Here is a 22,061-nt window from a genome sequence, read left to right as displayed (position 1 = left end):
GTGGCAACAACCAGCCTGAGTTTGATTCTTGTTTTCTGGCTCAAACACCACTCAGGTAGAAATCCAGTAATTATCCAGCTGACGATTTCTCCTTTTACGCCACCTAATGGAGTCAAAAGCATACAGTGTATCACGGTCCTGGGTGATTTGACCAAGTGTTTTTAAGTTTTTGGACTTTCGTTTTATTTATGTAAATATTCTATTTGACTCTTGGTTTACTTGTTTATTTGGTTTCCTGCATTTTCCTTGTGCCTTGATTTTAGCTACCCTTTCATTGGCTCACCCTTCAATTTAGTTTACCTGTGTCTCGTTATCCCCGGCTTTCTCCACTCCCCCTTCTCCGTGTACATATAGTGCTGTATTGGACTTTGAAGTCTGTTCATCTCATCTCTGTGTTTCTGCAAGCTTTACGTTTCAGTTGTTTATAGCTTCCCCCCCTTGAGCACACAGTTTTTGATGAAAACAGAGAGGTGTGACCATAGCAAACAGGAAACTAATGTTGTAGGAGATGAGGCAAGCACTGAACTATTTTAAATCTTGGCAGAATTTAGAAGTTGACCACACATGTACACAATACTATGCACCCCAGATTATTTCAGAGCATTAAAAACAAAACAAAAACTAAGCTTTATGCAAAAAGACTACAAGAATTTCAGAATTTTTTGGGATGAGTTTTTGGGTTCACTTTCTCACAAGAAGAACGCCGGTGAGATTTGATCCAGGAGTTTAAATCTGTACCATGACCGCTTTCGTGCATTTTTCAGGATGTCAGTGGGGCAGTTTGAGGTTTGGTTAGCAGAGTTGGGAAGACATCTGTGGAGGCAGAGAAGTAATTTTAGGGAACTGACTGACAGGGAACAGGAGCAGCTTCTAGCTGTGTATCTGAGGTAAAAATAAAGGCCTGAATACTTGCAGATGATTTTGAGCTTCTAGAAATAAATTGAACACATCATTTTTGAAGTGAGAAATGTATTTGGTGACTCAAAGTCCTCCTAGAAGCAAGTCCTTCCACTCAGTTTCTTAAAAGCCTCCTGACACTTTAAACATTAGAAAAATTTATTTCAGTTGGCTGTTTAATGTTTTTGCCAAATACTCTTTAAAATACCAGAATAGAGAGGATGGAGGATTTAAGTTTATTAGATTGATCAGTATTGCTGAACTATGAAATATTTTGAGTGCAGTGTGTTTTTTGCATACAGGCATAACAGAATAGCTTTAGTGTTTTGTTTTTTAAACTTGAGAATGAACTTATACAAAATGCAGCAAGATATTCAAAAAACATTTTTAATGATTAAAAAATACACTATATCGGATTCATATCGGTATCGGACATATAAAGTGGTATCGTGTCATCTCTAGTATATACAGAATGTGGCAACTGAAGTATACACAGAGGGAAATTCAGGGAAGTGCAGACAGCCATGTAGAACGAGACCCAGCTGAACTAAATTATCAACAATGGCACAAGGAAAGCACAAGCACACCAACTCAAAATAAACCAAAAATGTCATAATTATCTGTCAAGTTTATTTCTAAAGTACATTTAAAAACTACAGCTGATGATTAAAGTTATGTACATCTAAAAGAAAATTCAAGTAACATAAAACAGAGGACACAATCAAAGTTTAGATTCAACAGTTTTTCCAAACAGTTAGAGTTGAAGCATTCGCAGAGACAACCCTGTGTTTCATCCCTGACAACCAAATACAGCACCGAGCTCCTGTCAGAGCTTCACACTGCAGCGATAAAGCTGTGCTGCACAGTGGGGACCTAAACATAATCATCAAATTAATGACAATGATAACACGATCACATGCTTAACTTGTTACAGACAAATATACACAATACACCTTTTACCTGACATCCTGTCAGAAAACACTGGAATTCAGCCTACACCTAAAAATTTCCATGTATGGTGGATCCTAGATGCACTCCAGCTGTCGATGGTGTACTGCCCACAACTCAACAATGGCCTCTGGGAACAGACATAAATAAAAAGTTGTGTAATGTTCAATCTCACATCCTGTCCAACCTTTTGGAATGAGGTCTGTCACACTAGGTGTTTTGGCAAGATGCACTCCAGAAAACATGCCTGTCACCTTTTCATTGACATTGACATTAATTTTAATGTAAATCAAATTAATTTGATTTGCATTAATTAACATTAATTATGTGTAACCACATAATTTCCTCAGGGATTAATAAAGTATTCTGAATGTGTCATTTAGTTCACTAATTAGTAGCATTTACCTTCACGACAGTGGTGATGTCTTTCAATTTGTAGCACAGCAAGTTTTTTGTGTTTATGATTCTGTGAGAATCGCTCCACATGGTTTACCCAAAGTATGTTGATTTCCTCAAAATCAAATTTAAAATGCGCCCTTATATCTGCTCCTCCCAAGCCTTGACATTCTAGATGTCTCATCCAAGTTTTTATAAATCTCAAAATACCTAAAAATTGTCTTTGTGTCCTTGCATGATGATACTGTAACTAGTTTTGTGTTTTTGCAAATATTTTGTTGACTCCTTTCAAATAAAGGGGGTTTTCCACATACTTCACTCAAGTAAAATTGTTAAAAGTTAAATTGTCTACATTCCCCACTGGTTCCTGGTCCCTAAAAAGGTACCGTCTGAGCAGAAGCAGATGTAGATTAAAGTTGTTGTAATATGATGGCATTAACTGGACTCTAACAGTGTGAATACACAGTCATCCCAAAGATGAGGTGCAGTGAGGGTGACACGAAAACTTTCAGTGCATGCAAAATGACATCATTGCACTGAAAGATCCTCATTTTACACTCGGCTCCACTAAAATCCCATCTTGATGCAGTCTGGCCAGTTTAAAATATGTGTTCTTGCACAAAAGCACAACCAGAATACCATAGTAAAATGTCATGTGATTGAAAAAGTGAGACTGTGATGAAGATGATGTACATATGACAAAAATTTAATTTTTGCAAGAAATGCATTTTGAAAGTACACATAGTGTACTTTCTGTGGTGCAGTTTGTTCGCCCGAGTACATAAGCATACGCTGACAGATGTTCACCATCAGCGAAGCATGTACAAACTTAACGGTTCTTGATTCAGAGCCCAAATGTCAGAGTGAAGGAAGGCTTTCAGAATGTAAAGTGCGTATTGTTGTTAGCTGTAATAAAATCCCAGTGGGAACAAAATGTACACTAAAGTCCTTATTATCCAAACTGTTCCACATCCTGTATCTGTGTCTACACCGAGTCAAAGCAACATGACGTATAATGGGGTTTTTCAGATGAGTGTGTCAAGGACTGATAACAACTACGTAACACTGACACGATAACCTGTAAACATGCTGTGTACTCAAATGCATCTTTTGATATTTCAGAGGGCTGATAAAGGGACTGTGGGAGCTTTTCTATCTGTTACACCCAATAATTCTGACATGAAGCTGATGCTAATGACACTTACTAGAGATTTTTGTCAAACATCAGAAAACCTGCTCACAAAGGATTGGATCAATGGGTCAGTGAGTCCAAAGACTAAGCACAACGATCCTTCTAACATCTTTAAATGTAATGACCAATATTTTACATCCTGTTATGTTCCCTCCATTCATCCGCTAAAATTTAAAATTTGGGTTAAAACTTTTCAAACTTCAACATGGCATGTGTAAACATACTAGTTTTCTTAAGTAAGCCTAAATTATTTCTGTTTCAGAATCTTATTGTCAAGAACAACAAAATTGTAATCAAACCCGTCCTGAAAAAAATACTTTTTTATTAAGCCACAGCTGTGCAAATGATCTAGTTTAACTTTAAATCCACAAAACTTGTGAAATAAGTTAAAACTGAGGATTATCTTTCAACTTACACAGACACATTGTGCCAAAACCAAAAGAAATCAGTTTAGACTTGAGAAAAAGACTTGCTGAGGCTCAGAAAGCTGGAGCTAAAAATACAACATTAACAAAAATTTTCCAGGTGTCAAGAAGTGGAGTGAGAAGGATCATCGATACATTCAAAGACAGCCAGACAGTACAGAACAAGCCTGGCAGAGACTGGAAGGAATAGATCTCAAAGACTGGACAGAAAACTAGTGAGAGACGTGTCTAAAGACCCCAGAACAACCAACTCCTAGCGAACCTCGTCCCCACAGTGAAACACGGTGAGGATGCTTCATAGTGGAAGGAAACATGAAGAAAGAAAATGTGACAACCCTGAAGGAAAACATCAAGCAGTCAGCAGCAAAACTGTGCTTGGGTCTTCACTTTGTCTTCCAACATAACCGCAAAACAAAACATACGTGGCTCCTTCAGGAGGCGATGAAAAACCAGCTCACAATGAGCATTACTGACTGGCCTGCACAAAGTCCTGACCTGAAGCCTGCTGAACATCTGTGGAGGGAACTGAAGACCGAGCTCCATAAAAGATGATCGTCAAATCTGGAGGTGCTTGAGAGTTTTGCAAAAGAAGAATAGGCTGGGGTTACTCGGTTCAGGCTGTTATCCAACAGAGACCACACACAGCTGACTGTTAGCATCAGTGACGCTAATAATTCTGACCCTGCTAGTTTTGTGTTTTTGCAAAGTAAGAAGTAATGTGAGCATTCAAAATAAAACTAGGATGTTTGAACACGCTGTTTTAAACATTCCTGCTCTGTTTAATGAAATGTTCATTGAGCGACTAATGACCTACAGTGAAGTGATCATATTAGCCAGTGAAAGAGTGACATTATTCCATTTTTACCTATAACAGTTGTGGCCGATCTGTGTTTAATTCTGGGTAACTCACTCTTACTGCTTAATCAGTCTCTCTGTAGCTACTTAGAGTTGTGTTGCTGGCATATGCGACGTGCTTCTGACAAAAATTGATTAGTGTATTAATCTTTTGTTAATCTGTCAGCACAAGGAGTGAACTAAAGGAATTTTTGTTTGATACGATATCTCTGGCCTCAAACGTTCCAGCCTTGGGACTCTCCTCCATCTCTGCCATCTCTGTATCTTGGTGGCCTTGACGACTTTCTTGCCCGTGTGCACTTGTGTTTGCAGCCACGTGGTGATTAGAAAGCTGAGATTACGAACGGGACCGGGACAAGATGTTGGTCACTAGAAAAATCTCAGCAATCAAAATTCATAAGGAATTATGTCTAATTTTATTCCATTTAAGAAGACATAAATGTTATATGCTGAAAGGTTTCAAAAAACACCTGAAGCTCTCGGGGGCTTATTTCAGGTGTCTCTCTGTAAGAGGCTGATTCATCAGTGGGAGGTTCCCATCAGGTAGCTCCTCCAGCCCTCCTCTCTACCCCACTGGTTCCTGGTCCCTAAAAAGGTACCGTCTGAGCAGAAGCAGATGTAGATTAAAGTTGTTGTAATATGATGGCATTAACAGGACTCTAACAGTGTGAATACACAGTCATCCCAAAGATGAGGTGCAGTGAGGGTGACACGAAAACTTTCAGCACAAGGAGTGAACTAAAGGAATTTTTGTTTGATACGATATCTCTGGCCTCAAACGTTCCAGCCTTGGGACTCTCCTCCATCTCTGCCGTCTCTGTATCTTGGTGGCCTTGACGACTTTCTTGCCCGTGTGCACTTGTGTTTGCAGCCACGTGGTGATTAGAAAGCTGAGATTACGAACGGGACCGGGACAAGATGTTGGTCACTAGAAAAATCTCAGCAATCAAAATTCATAAGGAATTATTTCTAATTTTATTCCATTTAAGAAGACATAAATGTTATATGCTGAAAGGTTTCAAAAAACACCTGAAGCTCTCGGGGGCTTATTTCAGGTGTCTCTCTGTAAGAGGCTGATTCATCAGTGGGAGGTTCCCATCAGGTAGCTCCTCCAGCCCTCCTCTCTACCTGGGTGTGGACAGCAGGAAGGATCCAAATAAAGAGAGACGGACGGCTCACAGAGACACCATCACCAGACAGCCTCCTTAGCAGCAGCCTCCACCCTCCTCATCCTCCAACAGAGCTCCAGAAGGTAAGACGAGCTGCACGAGTAGAACAATAAAGAGTCACTGACGGGCATCTCTGTGGCTTTAACAGGATAAATAACAGACAGACGAAGGAGTGGGCAAAACTCGCACACTGACTTTTAGAACTTTTAAATGCCGAGTCCTCCTTTTAAAGGATAAATTTAGGGTTTTCGTTGTTTTTTTTGCTCATGATACGCATTCCTCCAGTCTTTTATTCATATTGTTATGTTTCTCTTCTTTGAAGTTTGGTGTTTAATGAGAAAATAAACTTAGATTCAGAGAGGAAATGTGCCAAGTGTTGATGCAAGGAGACAAATTTCACTGACAGCTGAAGGAGCATGGAGATGTTTAACTCGCACAGTGATGATTGTTCAGTTAGTCTGTTTCTGTGACATCATCAGAGTCATAATTTCAAACATTCTGCATGCTGGGATTTTCCTAACCTTACAGATGATGTACAGTAATAACTCCAAGTGTTACCATTTGATGTTTGTGCTACTTTCTGTCCAATCACAGACGTCCAACTGTGTTTTTTTTTCTTTCAGGTCTTTGTCAGGCGATTGGTTCCCTCCAACATGCTGTGCCCACTGCTCTTCCTGTCTGCATTCATTGTACTGGCAGGTAAGCATGCACCGCAGCTACTTTAAAAGTATCCTTACTAGGGATGGGTACCGGTGCACCGGTTCTGACATAAACGGTAGTAACCAGACCAAAAAGCAGCGCACATTTCGGTGCTTTATTTCGGTGCTTTTTTTTCCTGAGCTGTGATACACTTTAGATTCTAGCCAATCATTTTACGTTTCCGAGGATAGTAGGCGGGTCCAGGTACGTACGTTCTTTTAGAGCAGAGCTACAGATTAAAAATGTCCAAGGTGAAGCGTTCAAAAGTCTGGCTGTACTTCACAGCAAAATATGCAAACTCAGCAGCAACAAGTGCTTTAAGCTGATACTGTGATACTGTGCAAAGGAGGCAACACCTCGAATCTGATGAAACACCTGGCGACGCATAGCGTTTTTTTAAAAGCCGAGAAATGCGCCGTATTTGATGGCAGCAGCAGCCGAGAGGAGAGTCCTGGCCCCTAGCCCTGCCAGTGTAGCAGAAATGATGAGGATGATGATGCAGCAGCAGCCGTTCTTCTCTGCGTGAATAGCTTAATGTTGTTCGTGTGTAGTTTACGTTGAGTAGGCTAACCACGTTATTACATTAATGCATGTAAGGTGAACTAGCAAACATCATCATAGCTACATGCGGCTGTCTTCTTGTTTGATGGCAGATACTCCCTTCACCCTGGCCAAAAAGGCTAAAATGACCAAAGAAAAAGTGGGAAACCTCACTCATGTCATTGCCTGGCCCTATTTGGTTCATAACAGACAGAAAGAACATTACCTTAAAAAGGTACAAGAGGTTTTTGGACAAAGTTTGTATTTTTTCCATTGTTTAAGCACTGCTTCCAGCCAAGAGTGATACCATACATGCCCCATAGCTGCAGAAAAGGCTAACATTGTTGTCTTTTTACAAAAAACAGCTGAACATGAGAGGTTTTTGGACCAATTTTGTGATCTCCATTCTTTAAGCACCGGTTTGAGCACCGTTTGAGCACCGGCACCGTTTCAAAAGTACCGATTTGGCACCGGTATCGGATAAAACCTAAACGATACCCATCCCTAATCCTTACTAGACTTGAGTATTTGGTGATTAGTATTCAGGAACTGATAATCAGAGACTGAGGAACAAAGACCAAATGACCTGAAGTAAGGAGGGACAGTGAAGGCCATTTGAAGTGCTGATAATCTGACAAACATGGACAGATTTTCCTGGGATCCTTGCTTTCATATCTTTATTTTAGAATAAACAATCATACAAACAAACAAGCATTTTTAAAGAGTTCAAGGGATGTAGATCTCTGTCATCCGCCCATCCATCAATCTGATGGTTCATTAATTACATTCAACACGACTCCCTGAACTCTTTCAAACGCCCTGTCTTGTCTTTTAGTTTCTATGATTTTCTCGTGGAAGGTTTGGCGCGTTTGACAATGCTATGGTCTTTTTTGCATTGAAAACACTGAGCTCTACTAACATTTTGCTCACATTTAACATGTTTGTGTCCTTCAGGGTCCAAACACACTAAATATAGTTTTGGTTCTATGTGGAAGAAATTATTTCCTGTTTTCTGTTCACATTCAATTTAACTCACTCATCTTAAACTTTTCACGTAATAACTGAACATTTCAAGTCCTGTTTTATGTTAATATTGAGTTATTTTCGTGGCATTTTGAACTAATAAGACTCAGACAAATTATAACCCCTAGTCCTGATCCTAAACTTGAGTTACTAAATTGAAATTTAAAGACAATAAACCAAAAGTGTAACTTGCAGATAACTGACAGCATTTTTTTCAGTGGCAGAAACAAGCTTCCATATTTACTGGATGCAGGAAGATAAAACTGTATCATGGGGAAAATATGGATCGCTACATACAAAAATAGCAGTGTGTGTGTGAAGAGAAAGGCACTGTAGAGAAATATATAGTACTAAAAGTTTATACTTCAAGCACTTCAGTTAGTAAAACTGAAAAATGTTTAACAAGGTCACCAATACAAATATCTGCTCTCTTTTAGAATAATATATTAATGCTTATAAAACAGAAAAGATGTGTTAAGATATCTGCAGCCAGCCAGGAGAAAATCAGCAAATAAAGTTGAGAATCTTTTTTTTTTCTTAACTGATACTCAGAGAAATACAAAAACATTACTTTGAGTTTGATTCCATAAAAAGTGACAAAAACATTAGCGTCCATCGTGCGTGGGAAGAAAACTTCTTTTTACAGCAAAAAAAAACCCCTAAACTTCCAAGCAAGCACCGAGTAGCTACCACATAATGGGAATCTCACAGAGAAACTCGCGGATTCTTCAACTGACCGCGGCACACCTGCACCAGGGCAAGCATCCGCCTACCCTACTCCTGCTTCACAGGTGAAAATAGAGCAAAAGGACCGCTGAGTCTTTGATTTTATTTATTTTCTGCTGTGTTTTACTTGCATCTATTTGAAAGAGTGAGTGTAAACACAAAATAATATTTTATTTTATGTGCTGGAATGTGCAGAAAATAGGTTTAAATGTTAAACTAATTTATTCAAGTCAGAGAATGGTGCATATAATTTAAGTTTTGCTTGATGCAAAAAGTTAAAAGATTAAAACTAATAAAACAAGCTTTAAAAAGAGACTTTTCCATTTGATTACATTTTGTATGATGGATTATGCAGAAAAAGTAGAATTGGGCTGAAAGATCTATCGCTTTATCACCTCTTCAGGTTGTAAATCGTGTTTTTAAAAAGTAACTAAGTAACTAAGTAATTAATTACTTTTGAAAATAAGTAATCAGTAAAGTAACGGCATTATTTTTTGGGGAGGTAATCAGTAGTTACTGATTACTTTTTTCAAGTAACTTGACCAACACTGCTCGCCATACAGAGGTCCGAGGGATCTCCCAGAAATGGCCAAGCTCATTTCTGGAGAATAGGTGATTGATTTCATACCTGCTGATCTCTTACCCAGTGCAGGTTAGGTTTGCAGTATTAGTTACCATCATGATATGCCCCAGTCACACATTCACAGGACAGGAAACCCAGCGTAAATAAGTTTGAATCCTGCTTCGTAGTGGACCTCCAGTCTTTGCATTTGGAGTATTTTCCCTGTCCATATCTGTCTGTTACTGGTTTTTCAGCTTCACCCTGATTATCTGTGAGTCCCTGTCATGTATTTCATACATTTTGTTTTACTTTGTTTTAGCCTCACTGGCACTCTGAATGTTATCAACTCAACATATTAAGATCAAAACAGCTCTCATTCTCTTTTCCAAACACTGCATAGCTGATCTATACGATGCAATATCTGAAGTTACAACATAGTAACCTTTCTGTACTTTAGTGTTTAGGCCTGTCGTGAGAGTACATGTTAATGTACTACCGTAACATAGATAAGACTTCATAAGTCCCCATATATCCATCAACCCTATTTCTTTAGCAAAATAATTTGAATAGTTGTTTTACACCAGCTATGAGACTGATCATGACCTATCCGGCTGTCCATCGCTGCATCGAGTATGCTCTGCTATTACAAATGAGAGTGTAAAGTGAGTAAGTAATAAAAAAGTTAAGTCTACTATACCCATCCATATAAGTTCCCCAAGTTTAACTTGTAATCTACCCTCCTTTTCCAAGATTTTGGCAACTTGTACGAATACTTTGTTTCTACAAATGCGTGAATATGAACCTTTGTTTGTCCTAACAGCTAACAAGCTGCAGCTCACACCTCTCACGTGTGTCTGTGTCTTCAGGTGCTCAGCAACAGTCAGTCACTCAGCCTTCAGTGGTGGACATCAGCTCATGTCCCATCACATATTATGGACAGAAGTACGAGAAGCTCTATGTGAGTAGGATGAAGCCTGATGTTTTAGCAGAGCTTTATGTGTTGTTGCTGTTTAATCTCCACCTGTAGCAGAGATGATGTTTGCAGACTGAGTGAAGAGTTCAGAGATCAGCGTCTTATTAATGTCCTCTGCAGTGATGCTGAGTATGTAACCATCACCTGATGCAGCTTCCTGAAGCAGAGCGAGAGCTCTGACTGAAACCTGAGCACCAACAGTTCAGCTGTACATGACAGAAAAACCCACAAAATATTTTGCTATTTGATTTGTTGTGTCTCTGATTTTTACAGGTGACCTTCACAAGACGAGACATTGTGATGTGTTTTGACAAGTTTTACGACCCTAGGAATGAAGGCGACTGCATCGTGGGGAGCTCACCTGACAAAAGGAGAGCAGCTTTTAATATAGTTCAAGCAGAGTCTGTTCTTGAACGTTGGGTTAAAAATAAAACACAAACAATTCAGAACAGTTTGAGATGCAGTGTGCAAATAACCATGCAGATCAGCAGTTCAAAGGTGAGTCCTGCTCTGCATCACAAAGCCTGAAGGGTGTGCCTAAAATGAATAGTTTCAATCAACACTGAAAACAAACATAAAATGAAAAATGTTTTTTTTATTTTTTATTTTTTAAAGGGACATTGTAGACTAATTAACATGAGTATGTCAGATGCAGCCGTACAGGCTAGTTTTCACCTGAAGGGTGAAGGAAAACCAAAGATGCAAAGGCATCTAAGCGTACACAGGAGACAGGACCAACGCATGTGAATGGTAAAAGTAATGCATAATCATAACCAAACAAACTAAACATCAAAAGCAACTATTAAAGATTGAAAACAGAAGCACTTTAAGACAATACAGACCATGAAAACAGAGACTTGCATGGATATCACTTCAGTATATGACAACATGTTGGATTATGATCGTGTTTGTTTAAAAATCACTTTTTCTGCTATTTTTGTTGCTAGCAGAAGGATTGGTCTGATGATTGGTTATATAATCACCTGATTTAAAAACATGTGTGATGACTGTAGTTTTTATAGCATATGGAAACACTCCATTATGAAATTCAAAATGTTTTAGCAATGCAGCTCAACAGGCCCAATGTTAATGTTGTGAACCTGAGCTTTTCTAAACACTTTCAGATGAAACTTCTTCACAGTGACTGAATCTTTCCTGTTAACCTGTTTACAGATTAGCTTACACCTATTCAACTTTGGGACAGAAGCAGCTATGTTTTTGGAAGCACGTGGCACTGGTTTAGTGGCGGTGAGTCTGTGTGTATATGAACAATAACACTTTGACGTAATATGTTAAATACTTTATATTTAATGTCAACATTTGTGTCTGTTTTCAGCTTGATGTCAGTTCTTTCTGTTCTGTGATTATAACATTAGCTGTGTTTGTTTCTGTTTAGTTCTATACTCAGGTCAGTGATGTCGTAATCAACAAAGTAGAGGTTAATAACATTGTTTACCAGTCTCAAAATCATACCATAGATATCAGTGGATGCAGACACTCAGGTTAGTGAATCTTAAACTCCTACCGTGACTTTGGGATTATGTAATTCTGAAAGATTTGATTGTTACTGTTTTATTTGCACTTACAGTTGGAAAACTGTTGAACTAAAGTGAAGCCTCTCTTCCCAGATACTGTGTATAAACCTGGTACTGTGGTCAACTCTGACCCACAAATCTGCTCCAATGTCACCTGTTCTGAGACTGCAACCCTCCAGACCTCTGGTTGTGGTCCATTGGAGCATTGTCAAGGCAACGGCATGTAAATATTTTCTCTTCATATTTTGTTACTAAAAGGTTCTACAGTGAAATAACTTAAGAAATAGAGGGTCCCCTGGGGTAACCTTCTTTGGCAGCAACTCATGGTGATGTTTGTGGTTGGTTGCCTTTGTTAGCTGTGTGTTGGACACCATGTTGGACTCCACCTGCACTGTGACCGGCCCCACTGTCATCGACGTCCACGGCCATATGAACTCCATCCAGGATCGCTGTGCATACTCTCTGTTCTCGACTCCGTTACTCCCAGACTTCCTTGTTCTGGGGAACTTCAGGGACAGACGTCGTAAAGATGTGAGCTTTTTGGACAGTGTGACGCTGCGTGTGGACGGGCATGACATTCACCTGGAACAAGGTGGGAGAGTTCAGGTAAGCGACCTACAGCCACAGTTCATGTGTCAGAGTGGAGTCTGATCCAAAGTCCTCCCTCATCCTCTGCTGTGTCTCCTCGCATCGTTCTTCTCAGGGCTGTTAGAAGCAGTTCTTTCAGAGCTGCTGAACTCAGTGGTTGTTGCTGTGAAATCAGCCTGTTTGTGTGTTTGACATGTTTCACTCAGTGTTTCCTCCACTTTGTCTCTGCTGTGATGCAGCTGGACGACTCCACACTGACCCTCAGCAGCTCACCTCAGTTGGTTCATGGTGTGCAGCTCTCTAAGGACCAAACTGGAGTCACTGCCGAACTCACCAAACTCAACATCTCTGTCTTCTTTGATGGCAACACCGCACAGATCCTCTTAGAAGGTACAGAAAATAAAGTTTAACTCATGTAATGTAAACTGTAAACTGTGCTGTTATTTATTGAGCTGCTGTGTTCCTCCAGTTTGAATATTGATGCTGATCTGACTCATTCTGTCCTGATCCTGTGCAGGACAAGCTGGTTCATCTGTGGAGGGTCTGTGTGGAAACTCCAGCAGCTCTCTGAGTGACCTGAGGCTCTCTGAGTACAGCTCCACCAGGTAAGACCTCATCACAAGCTCTGAGTCCCTCTGACTGCTGCTGCTGCTGCTGCTGATGTTGCAGATATTCTGTTTGTATGAATGAGCCTGAACTTTGTTGTTTGTCGCCCCCTAGCTGTGAGATGCAGTACAGTGAGACTGCTGACAGCACGATCGACTGCAACAGTGTGACTGAACGGTGAGCAGACTGATCCACAAGGCAGGATCTGTTTACCCTTTGACGTAATAAAAAACATGTGTGTTGATCTGTCTTGTAAATTACATGGTACATCACATGTGACTGTAGCATAGATGGAAGATAAACACAACTGATTACAGATTATTATTTTATTGTCTTCAATTTTGTTTCTCTATCTGTGGTACAGCTGTAATCTCCTGAAGGAGGCGCCCTTCTCCTCCTGTAACACTGACATCGACCCAGAGCCCTACATAACCGCCTGCACCGACACTTTGTGTAAATATCCTGCAGTGGACGGACTCAACTGTCAGTTCCTGAAGGCCTACGCCAGAGCCTGCAGTCTACACAACCACGCTCTGGATGGCTGGACATCAAATACCGGCTGCTGTAAGATGTTAATAAGACCTTAATAAGACGTCAGATTGTCACTGATTTCTAGAATCGATTCAATTCTGATTCGATTCGATTTGATTTGAATCGGGGAAATTTGGCCTCAGACAGTCAGAAATATTATAATTCAGATCATGCATCGGTACATTTCTATATTTTTATATCTATAAAAAGAAAGCTGACACTTGCGAGACTTTATCAAAGGTGTAAGCATCACAGCAGATACCTTTGTGTCAAAGTAACTGAGGATAAAACACAGAAAAACATGAAGGTGATTTTCCTGGCCTGAGATTTTATAAAAATATTCTGTAGTAGATCAAAAACGAAAGAAACCCATTAATCAGCATATGAACATTACCTGATGCTGCTGAAGTGAAGCAGAGCAAAGTTACAGAGGTTTTATTAGAGACACAGCTAAACGTTTTGCAATTTTGCACAATTTTAAAAAGTTTAAATTTGTTCAGTAGCCTATTGAACAGCAGAAATTAGCTTTTCTTTTCGGAAGTAAGTAAAAGGAAAAAAACAGCGGCCAACAGTGCTGTAAACAATGGTAGACTTGTGCGCAAGCGAATAATGAAGAAAACAGATTTTTAGACTGGAAACTTGTTAGCAGAGACGGGTCTTCCAGCAGAATCTGCATGAATATTGAAGATACTTATTATCTAGACGGAGGAATAATCACACGTGGGGCATCGGCTTTCATGGGAACATTCACACCATTCACACCAAAAGGCGTATACTCCGCAGCATAACAGGAAGCATCCTTTCAAAATAAAATCACAACAGATGACAATGAGGGCATACCTATTAACTAGCTCAACAAAACTGTTCTTGAAGTAGACTGAGAGAGAGAGAGAGAGAGAGAGAGCTGTGCATGAAGTGTGATTGTATCGTGGTGGAAGCAAAACAGCAAAAGTCAGAGGAAATTCACGTCGATGTTTATCAAATGTGAAGCGTAGTTTGCTGCTTCTTTTGCAGCTGGTTCAGTGAAAACCTGCAGCTTCGGAATCTAGCGCAAAAAATACGTACACACAAAGTGTGGACCCGCCGAAACATCAGAATCAGCGAGCTGTCGACTTTCAGCCCCAGTCCGTGCCGTCGGGTGAGAAAGGCAACATCTCACTGATTCTGATCCTGATCCGCGGGTCCGCGCTTTGTGTTTACGTCTTTGTGCAGAATCCATGTACCTGCTCTCATTTACTGTTTTAGCTGTTTGGTGGTTGTTGAAATTTTGTGAGGTTTAACCTGAGATTCTGGCTTTTCGGGCAAATTAAAATTTAGATTAAAAAATCGATTCAGGATTTTAATGAATCGATATCACGTTATCCAAGCTAGAATCGATTTTAATCGATAAATCACTAATCAAAACCCACCCCTATTAATAAGCTCTCCTTTGTTAAAGAACTGAACTGTGGATTTTTAGAGCTCCCATGTTTTCAGGATAATAGATGAGTGTGTTCCTCTGTAGCCTCTGAGGCCTTCTGTCAGGACAGGACCTGCAGCGATCACGAGTTCTGTGGTGAGAAGACGGTCAGTGGTGACACTCGCTGCTTTTGTCGGACCATTTTTGCCTCCAAGTACCAAGCAAACAACTCTTTGGGTACGACAGCTGTGACATCACCATGACAACAGGGCTGAATAATGTAGGAAAGCTTCTAACTGTGATTTTTCTGACTGATATTGTGACGTTCAGGTGATGCAACGGTCTGCAAGGAGAACTCTGCTTCACTAACTCTGGTCGGTTGTCTCCTGGAGGACAAAGACATCAATTACTCTGCTTTACAGCTCAACGACCCGACCTGCAGGGGTCGGGTGGACAAGCTCACCCACATGGTGACCTTCAGCTTCAACAGCAGCAACAGATGTGGGACGGTGGTCACGGTGGGTTTCATCTCCTGCTGTTTAAGCTTTGATCTCTGTGAATTCTAAAATTTTTGGTCATCTGAAGTTTATACCAGTCAGTCAACATCTTAAACAGTATCAGATGTTAAAGATGAAACAATGAAGAACTTGCTTAGTATCTGATTATGTGACCCTGCAGACCAACAACAGCTACATCATCTATAAGAACACCATCAGGAGCCAGAATTACTCTGACGTCATCACTCGCAAAGACCAAGTCCAGATCGACTTCTCCTGTGTTTACAGTCAGCCAAGCATCCACACTGCAACCTTCAGAATCAGAGACTGGTTTGTAGTGGCTGCTAGGTATTGTTTGAATATTTGTTAAAATGTGGGCATTGCTAACAGTGCAAGTATTTTAAGATGTTGGGATTAGGGCTGCTCGATTATGGCAAAAATGATAATCACGATTATTTTCACTGAAATTGAGATCTCGATTATTTGACGATATTTATTTAACCCTTACGACCTACTATAGAACCAAGTCCGCCAGAGCTTATATTATTTTTTTACATGTTGTAGTGCCATTTGTGGGAGCATTTCAAGTTGCTATACAACTATTATAGCCCATATTTTAATAATATGTATGCATTAAGTCCATAGTAACTACATTAATTGCAAAAAAGTGCAATAAACTACAAAAAAAATTGAAAATCATTTTTGTTTTTTTTACATATATTTCTACTTGGAGAAATTTAAGAGGTTTATCCCTCAAAACTTTAACTACAAAGAAGTTGCAAAAAATAGTTTACAACAACAGGAAATTTATTTTGAGTATCTTCATAGTTTTATTTTGGAGATACACCAATTTTTATATACTGCAGGAAAAACGAAAAAACAATCCTAGCATGTGCATGAAAATAAACTATTTCCAGCAGTGCAATTCGAGTTCTAAGCATCCCAGAAACTATTCAGAAAAGTCAAACATGACCAGTATAGGCTTTTAAGCCCTACAAGTAAAAAACTACATTTTCCGCGAAAATGACGTCATTTCCGGTTTCGGGCAGGAAATGGCGGACATGCGATAGTTCCCGCTGACGTCTGTTTCACTGTGGGAAGTGTTACGAACAGCTGATCGGATCGGCAAAGCGTGTTTCTGGAATATTATGTTTTTGTTCCTGCAAGTGCTTTTTATGCAATTTTTGCAAAGCTTTATGTGGAAGGAAACCGTGACCGAGGACAAGCTGATGGAATAAGATGTAAGTACAACTCCTCTGGTTTCATATGCAAAAAAAACTTATTGCGCTAGCTTACACGGCTCAGGGTTCTTCAGGGATTTAAAAATAGTTACACAAAACGGAGCGTGCTGCTCTGACCGGATTTAAAGGGTAAACAATGACTTTAAAAAATAATATAAAATAGTGTGCAACACCACTGAAGTTTTTTTTAATCAGCGGTCTCCACCCTTTTTTGCGCCACGGACTGGTTTATGCCCGACAATATTTTCACGGACCGGCCTTTAAGGTGTTGCGGATAAATGAGGGAGGGGCTAATAATCGGCTCAGTCATTTTTAATGATCGTTGAAAGCCCAGATCGTAATCGTGATTAAAATTCGATTAATTGAGCAGCCCTAGTTGGGATTTTTGTTAACAACAGTGTAAATGTGTGCATTCTGCAGGTCCGTTGCACAGCGCATCACATCTGGAGCTTGGAATTACACTCTGACTATCAAGGCCTACACTGATGCCGGCCGCACACAACTTGTGGAGTGGAACAGTGAATTGCAGTTGAACGAGAAAATCTGGATGGTGTTGAAGACCGATGGCTTGGATGGAAGCATGGTCAGTGTGGTGACCGACTCCTGCTGGGCAACTGACAAGGCATCACCCACCAGCAGTCCAAGACATGATCTGATCATTAACGGGTGAGAGAAACTCAGAGGTGGTGGTTGCTCGCTGCTGCTCAGAGATTAATTCAACTCCTTTTGATCACTATTATGGACTCCTGAACAAAGTTTATTTTCCTGCTTATGATCAGCTGTGCAAACCCTGCTGACCCGACGGTGCAGGTGGAGGAAAACGGACTGGCAACCTCCACTTACTTCTCCTTCAACATGTTCCGGTTCACTGGGGGCTCTAGTGACATCTTCCTTCACTGCCAACTCCACCTGTGTCCCAAACAGGGGAACAACTGCATCCCGGTACGCAAATGTTCATAGAAAGATATACCAAATCTGGCCATCTTTTCTGATTTCATGAGACATTGCTCTGCACATAGACATTTCTCTTCAGTGTGCAAATGTTCAAACACTGAAGCGCATTATTTACTGTTCCTTATCCATAGTGTCTTTTGCTATTGATGTCCAAATAGCTTCTAGATGTCCACAGAGAATTGGTTTGCATAAAACGAGCTGTCTTTGAATACATTAAATCTCAAATCTGCTCAACAGAACTGAAGTCTGACCTTTCGCTTCGCCATTTCATCAGGTCCAGAACTTCACATTCTTTTTTCTTGGTCAAATAGTGTCTGCACAGCTTTGACTTATGATTGGGGTCAATGTCTTGTTGGTATATGAACCCACGACTAATCAGCTCCGGTCCAGAAGAGACTCCATAATGCACTAAAATGTTGTGGTAGACTTTCTTGTCCATGACACCATAGATTTTTTTCCTAATTTGCCCGAGCTGTTAGATATGGGTGCAGTGCATCAAGCATTAACCCTTTAAAGGCGGTCGGAGCAGCAACGCTCCGTTTTGCGTAACTATTTTTAAATCCCTGTAGAACCGGAACCATGTAAGCTAGCACAATAATTTTGTTTTGCATATGAAACCGGAGGGGTTGTACTTACATCTTATGCCATCAGCTTGTGCTAGGTCACGGTTTCCTTCCACATATAGCTTTGCAAAAATTGCATAAAAAGTGCTTGCAGGAACAAAAATGTAATATTCCAGAAACACACTTTGCCAATCCGATCAGCTGTTCGTAACACTTCCTACATTGAAATAGACGTCAGCGCGAACGATCGCATGTCCGCCATTACCTGCCCGAAACCGGAAGTGACGTCATTTTCGCGGAAAATGTAGTTTTTTTACTTGTAGGCCTTAAAAGCCTATACTGGTGTTTTTAAAAGTCATGTTTGACTTTATGCTTTTCTGAATAGTTTCTGTGATGCTTAGAACTCAAATTGCGCTGCTTTAAATAGTTTATTTTGATGCACATGCTGTTTTCTTTGCAAATTTGCATTATAGGATTGTTTTTCAATTTTTCTGCAGTATATAAAAATTGGTGTATCTCAAAAATAAAACTATGAAGATACTCAAATTAAATTTCCTGTGGTTGTAAACTATTTTTGCAACTTTTTTGTATTTAAAGTTTTGAGGGATAAACCTCTTAAATTTCTCCAAGTAGAAATATATGTAAAAAAACAAAACAAAAACGATGTTCAATTTTTCTGTAGTTTATTGCACTTTTTTGCAATTTATGTGGTTAATATGGATTTAATGCATAAATATTATTAAAATTTGGGCTATAACAGTTGTATTGACGTATAGCAACTTGAAATGCTCCCAAAAATGGCACTACAGCATGTAAAAATATAAAGTAAGCTTTGGCGGCCTTGGTTCTATGGTAGGTCTTAAAGGGTTAAAAGGTTCTTCAGCTTTTGAAAATGCTGTTTCTGATGCTGTTCATTGTTATCACCGGAATTCATCATTTTTAAAAGATGAATCGACCCATATATAATAGATGCTGATCGACTTTCAGAGACTACTATCATCAGATTCAATAAAAATGTTATAATTGGAGGGTTTTGACACAAAAGATGAAATGTTTGCTGTCAGTGGCTTCAGTCCTAAATGAATGGATCACTCTTGGTTTTGTAAAGCCTGGACTTTGTCTTTAACTTCCAGACGTGTAACACACCTGCTCGGGTACACAGATCTGCCAGTTTGACATATGAACCTGAAGCTCCAGCCTTCATCAGCGTGTCCTGGACTTATTAGGTAAGGTACAATCGGCTTTTGTGATTTACCATCATATATGTTATGTGGTGATTGCTGAAGAGAACAGTGAAGTTTAAGTAAGAAATTCAGAAAGAGGAAAAATGCCTGAGGAAACCTCACTGGTGGAGGTGGAAAGAGACATTACAGATATGTTAGCAATTTTTACTGGAGTTAAGTTTTCTGCCCACCTAAACTGATGGGTTTGTCTTTCCAACTTTGCCTGATAAGCTGTTGAGTGAATAAAATGTCCTAGTTTATACAGTGGTTCAAAAAGGTGTTTCCCCCCTTCCTGATTTGCTATTTCCTTTGTAGATTTGTCACACTTAAATGTTTCAGATCATCAAAAGAATTTAAATTTAAAATTTTAAGAGGAAAAAACCTACATGGCCCTGTGTGAAAAAGTGATCGCTCCCTTAAACCTTATAACTGGTCGGGCCAAACTTAGCAACAACAGCTGAAACGAAGCGTTTACCATAAATGGCAGTCTGTCTTGTACAGTGCTGTGAATGAATTTCGGCCCGCTCATTTTTACAGAATTGTTGTAATTTAGCCACATTGGAGGATTTTCAAGCCTAAACCACCTTTTTGAGGTCATGCTACAGCATCTCAATCAGATTCAGGTCAGGAATTTGACTTTGGCCACTCCAAAGTTTTCATTTTGTTTTTCTTAAGCCATTGAGGTGGACTTGCTGTTGTGCTTTGGATGATTGTCCTCCTGCAGAACCCAAGTGAGAATATACGGCCATCTGTTCGTGATCTCAGCTTGAGGTCAAGAATCGTTCTTTTGTGACCTCCTGGATGAGTTGCTGATGCACTCTTGCAGTAATTTTGGTAGGCTGGCCTGTGAAAGTTCATCACTGTTCGAGGTTTTGTCCATATGTGGATAATGGCTCTCACCGTGGTTCACTGAAGTCCCAAAACCTTAGAAATGGCCTTCTAACCCTTTCCAGACTGAGAGATGTCACCTACTTTGTTTATCAGCCGTTTCTTTGGATCGTGGTATGTTGTTTTGCTTTTTGAGATCTCTTAGCTTGCTTCAGTTTGTTAGAAAATTTCTATTTAATTACAAATACTTTTTCATACAGGGCCATGTTATCTTTGTCTAATATTTAAATTTGTTTGATGATCTGAAACACTTAAGAGTGACAAATACACAAAAAATAGGAAATTAGGAAGGGGGCAAACACTTTTTCACACCACTGTACGTCACCTGACAGTCCAGCATCAGGGCAGAGGTCATCCTCAAACACAGATGATTCCAACAGAAGAACTGGGATATGATTTGTGAAAAGGAGCCAAGGTCTGTGACAGAAAGAACAGCAGTCACAGTTTACTCTGGTTGTCTTCTCAGGTGGTTTCCACGGTGACTTTGATGGACTGACTGACCAACCGAGTGCTGACCTAATGTGACAGTGTTCGCAGAGACAAGAGACATGCTGCTTTTATCCATCTCCTTTATACTTGTACTATTTCTGCTAAAGGATGGAAAAATAAAGCGTGTGGTAACCAGTCTGTGTTTTTCCAGAATTTCATTACTTCTACTTTTTGGCTTGAACTCCAGTCTTTTCAGCTTTAATGAATATTTCCTGCAATACATTCAGAGGCTTTGAAAAGCTGACGGGCTTAGAAAAATGAAAAGATGTGCACTAATATTAGTGTTACAGACACCACCCATTCATTCCACATTTAAACATACAGTTGTGGTCAGATGTTTATACACACTCATCATGAATGTCATGGTAATTTGGTTTTTTTAAATAAGTTATTGGAACTGGCCTTTTTCGATGGTGGAATGATGGTATAGCATACATCTTTAATTACTTTAAAAAATAAGAGCTGGGTGCTCAAGTTTGAATTTATTTGGAATTTTCTCTAATTCACACAGGGTCGAAAACTATGCATAAAGACTTAAATATATACTTACATCCTCACTAGTATTTGGTTAAATGTCTCAGAAGGTTTGACCTCAACCAAACACTTTTGGTATCCATCAACAAGCTTCTGGCATAATTCAGGCTGGATAATTGACCATTCATCATGGCAGAATTGGTAGAGTTTATTTCAATTGGTTAGTTTCCTCGCAAAGACCTGGCTTAGCTAATGTGAGCTAATGTGCTTTGAATGTGCTTCCATTTGAATCGAGTTTTCGTTTGTGTTTGGGATCGTTGTCAAGTAAAAAAAAAAAAAAAGGAGAGTCCTGTATTATTGCATCCACATTGTGTAATGTACCAGTAGCAATAGTGTAAAAACAGCCCCAGAGCATGACGCTACCACCATGCTTGACGGCCGCTGCAGTGCTACTCCTCCAAACACACCACCTGTCATTTTGGCCAAATAGTTCAACCTTTGTCTAATAATAATAATAATGGATTGTATTTATATAGCGCTTTTCGACACCCTCATAGCGCTTTACAATTCCACTATTCATTCACTCACACACTGGTGGAGGCAAGCTACAGTTGTAGCCACAGCTGCCCTGGGGCAGACTGACAGAAGTGAGACTGCTATATCACGCC

The 22,061-nt window shown here is 39.8% G+C and overlaps 1 protein-coding gene across 1 annotated transcript; it reads left to right on the top strand.

Annotated features, from left to right (window-relative positions):
* Positions 1 to 5,818: 5,818 nt before the first annotated feature.
* On the top strand, positions 5,819 to 21,055 carry LOC112429863 (alpha-tectorin). The gene is made up of 19 exons (XM_024799966.2): positions 5,819 to 5,965; positions 6,506 to 6,581; positions 10,299 to 10,390; positions 10,679 to 10,903; positions 11,579 to 11,653; positions 11,802 to 11,907; positions 12,034 to 12,163; positions 12,297 to 12,546; positions 12,768 to 12,918; positions 13,046 to 13,133; positions 13,249 to 13,311; positions 13,499 to 13,698; positions 15,170 to 15,301; positions 15,395 to 15,582; positions 15,743 to 15,891; positions 17,223 to 17,468; positions 17,582 to 17,744; positions 19,453 to 19,545; positions 20,897 to 21,055. Exons 2-18 carry the CDS (start codon positions 6,536 to 6,538, stop codon positions 19,543 to 19,545), a joined length of 2,397 nt encoding a protein of 798 aa, XP_024655734.2. The 5' UTR covers positions 5,819 to 5,965; positions 6,506 to 6,535; the 3' UTR covers positions 20,897 to 21,055.
* Positions 21,056 to 22,061: the final 1,006 nt, after the last annotated feature.

This window comes from Maylandia zebra, linkage group LG3, assembly GCF_041146795.1.
Source record: "Maylandia zebra isolate NMK-2024a linkage group LG3, Mzebra_GT3a, whole genome shotgun sequence".
In the NCBI taxonomy this organism is placed as follows: Eukaryota; Metazoa; Chordata; class Actinopteri; order Cichliformes; family Cichlidae; genus Maylandia; species Maylandia zebra.
This window is presented reverse-complemented; position numbering and strand designations above follow the sequence as displayed.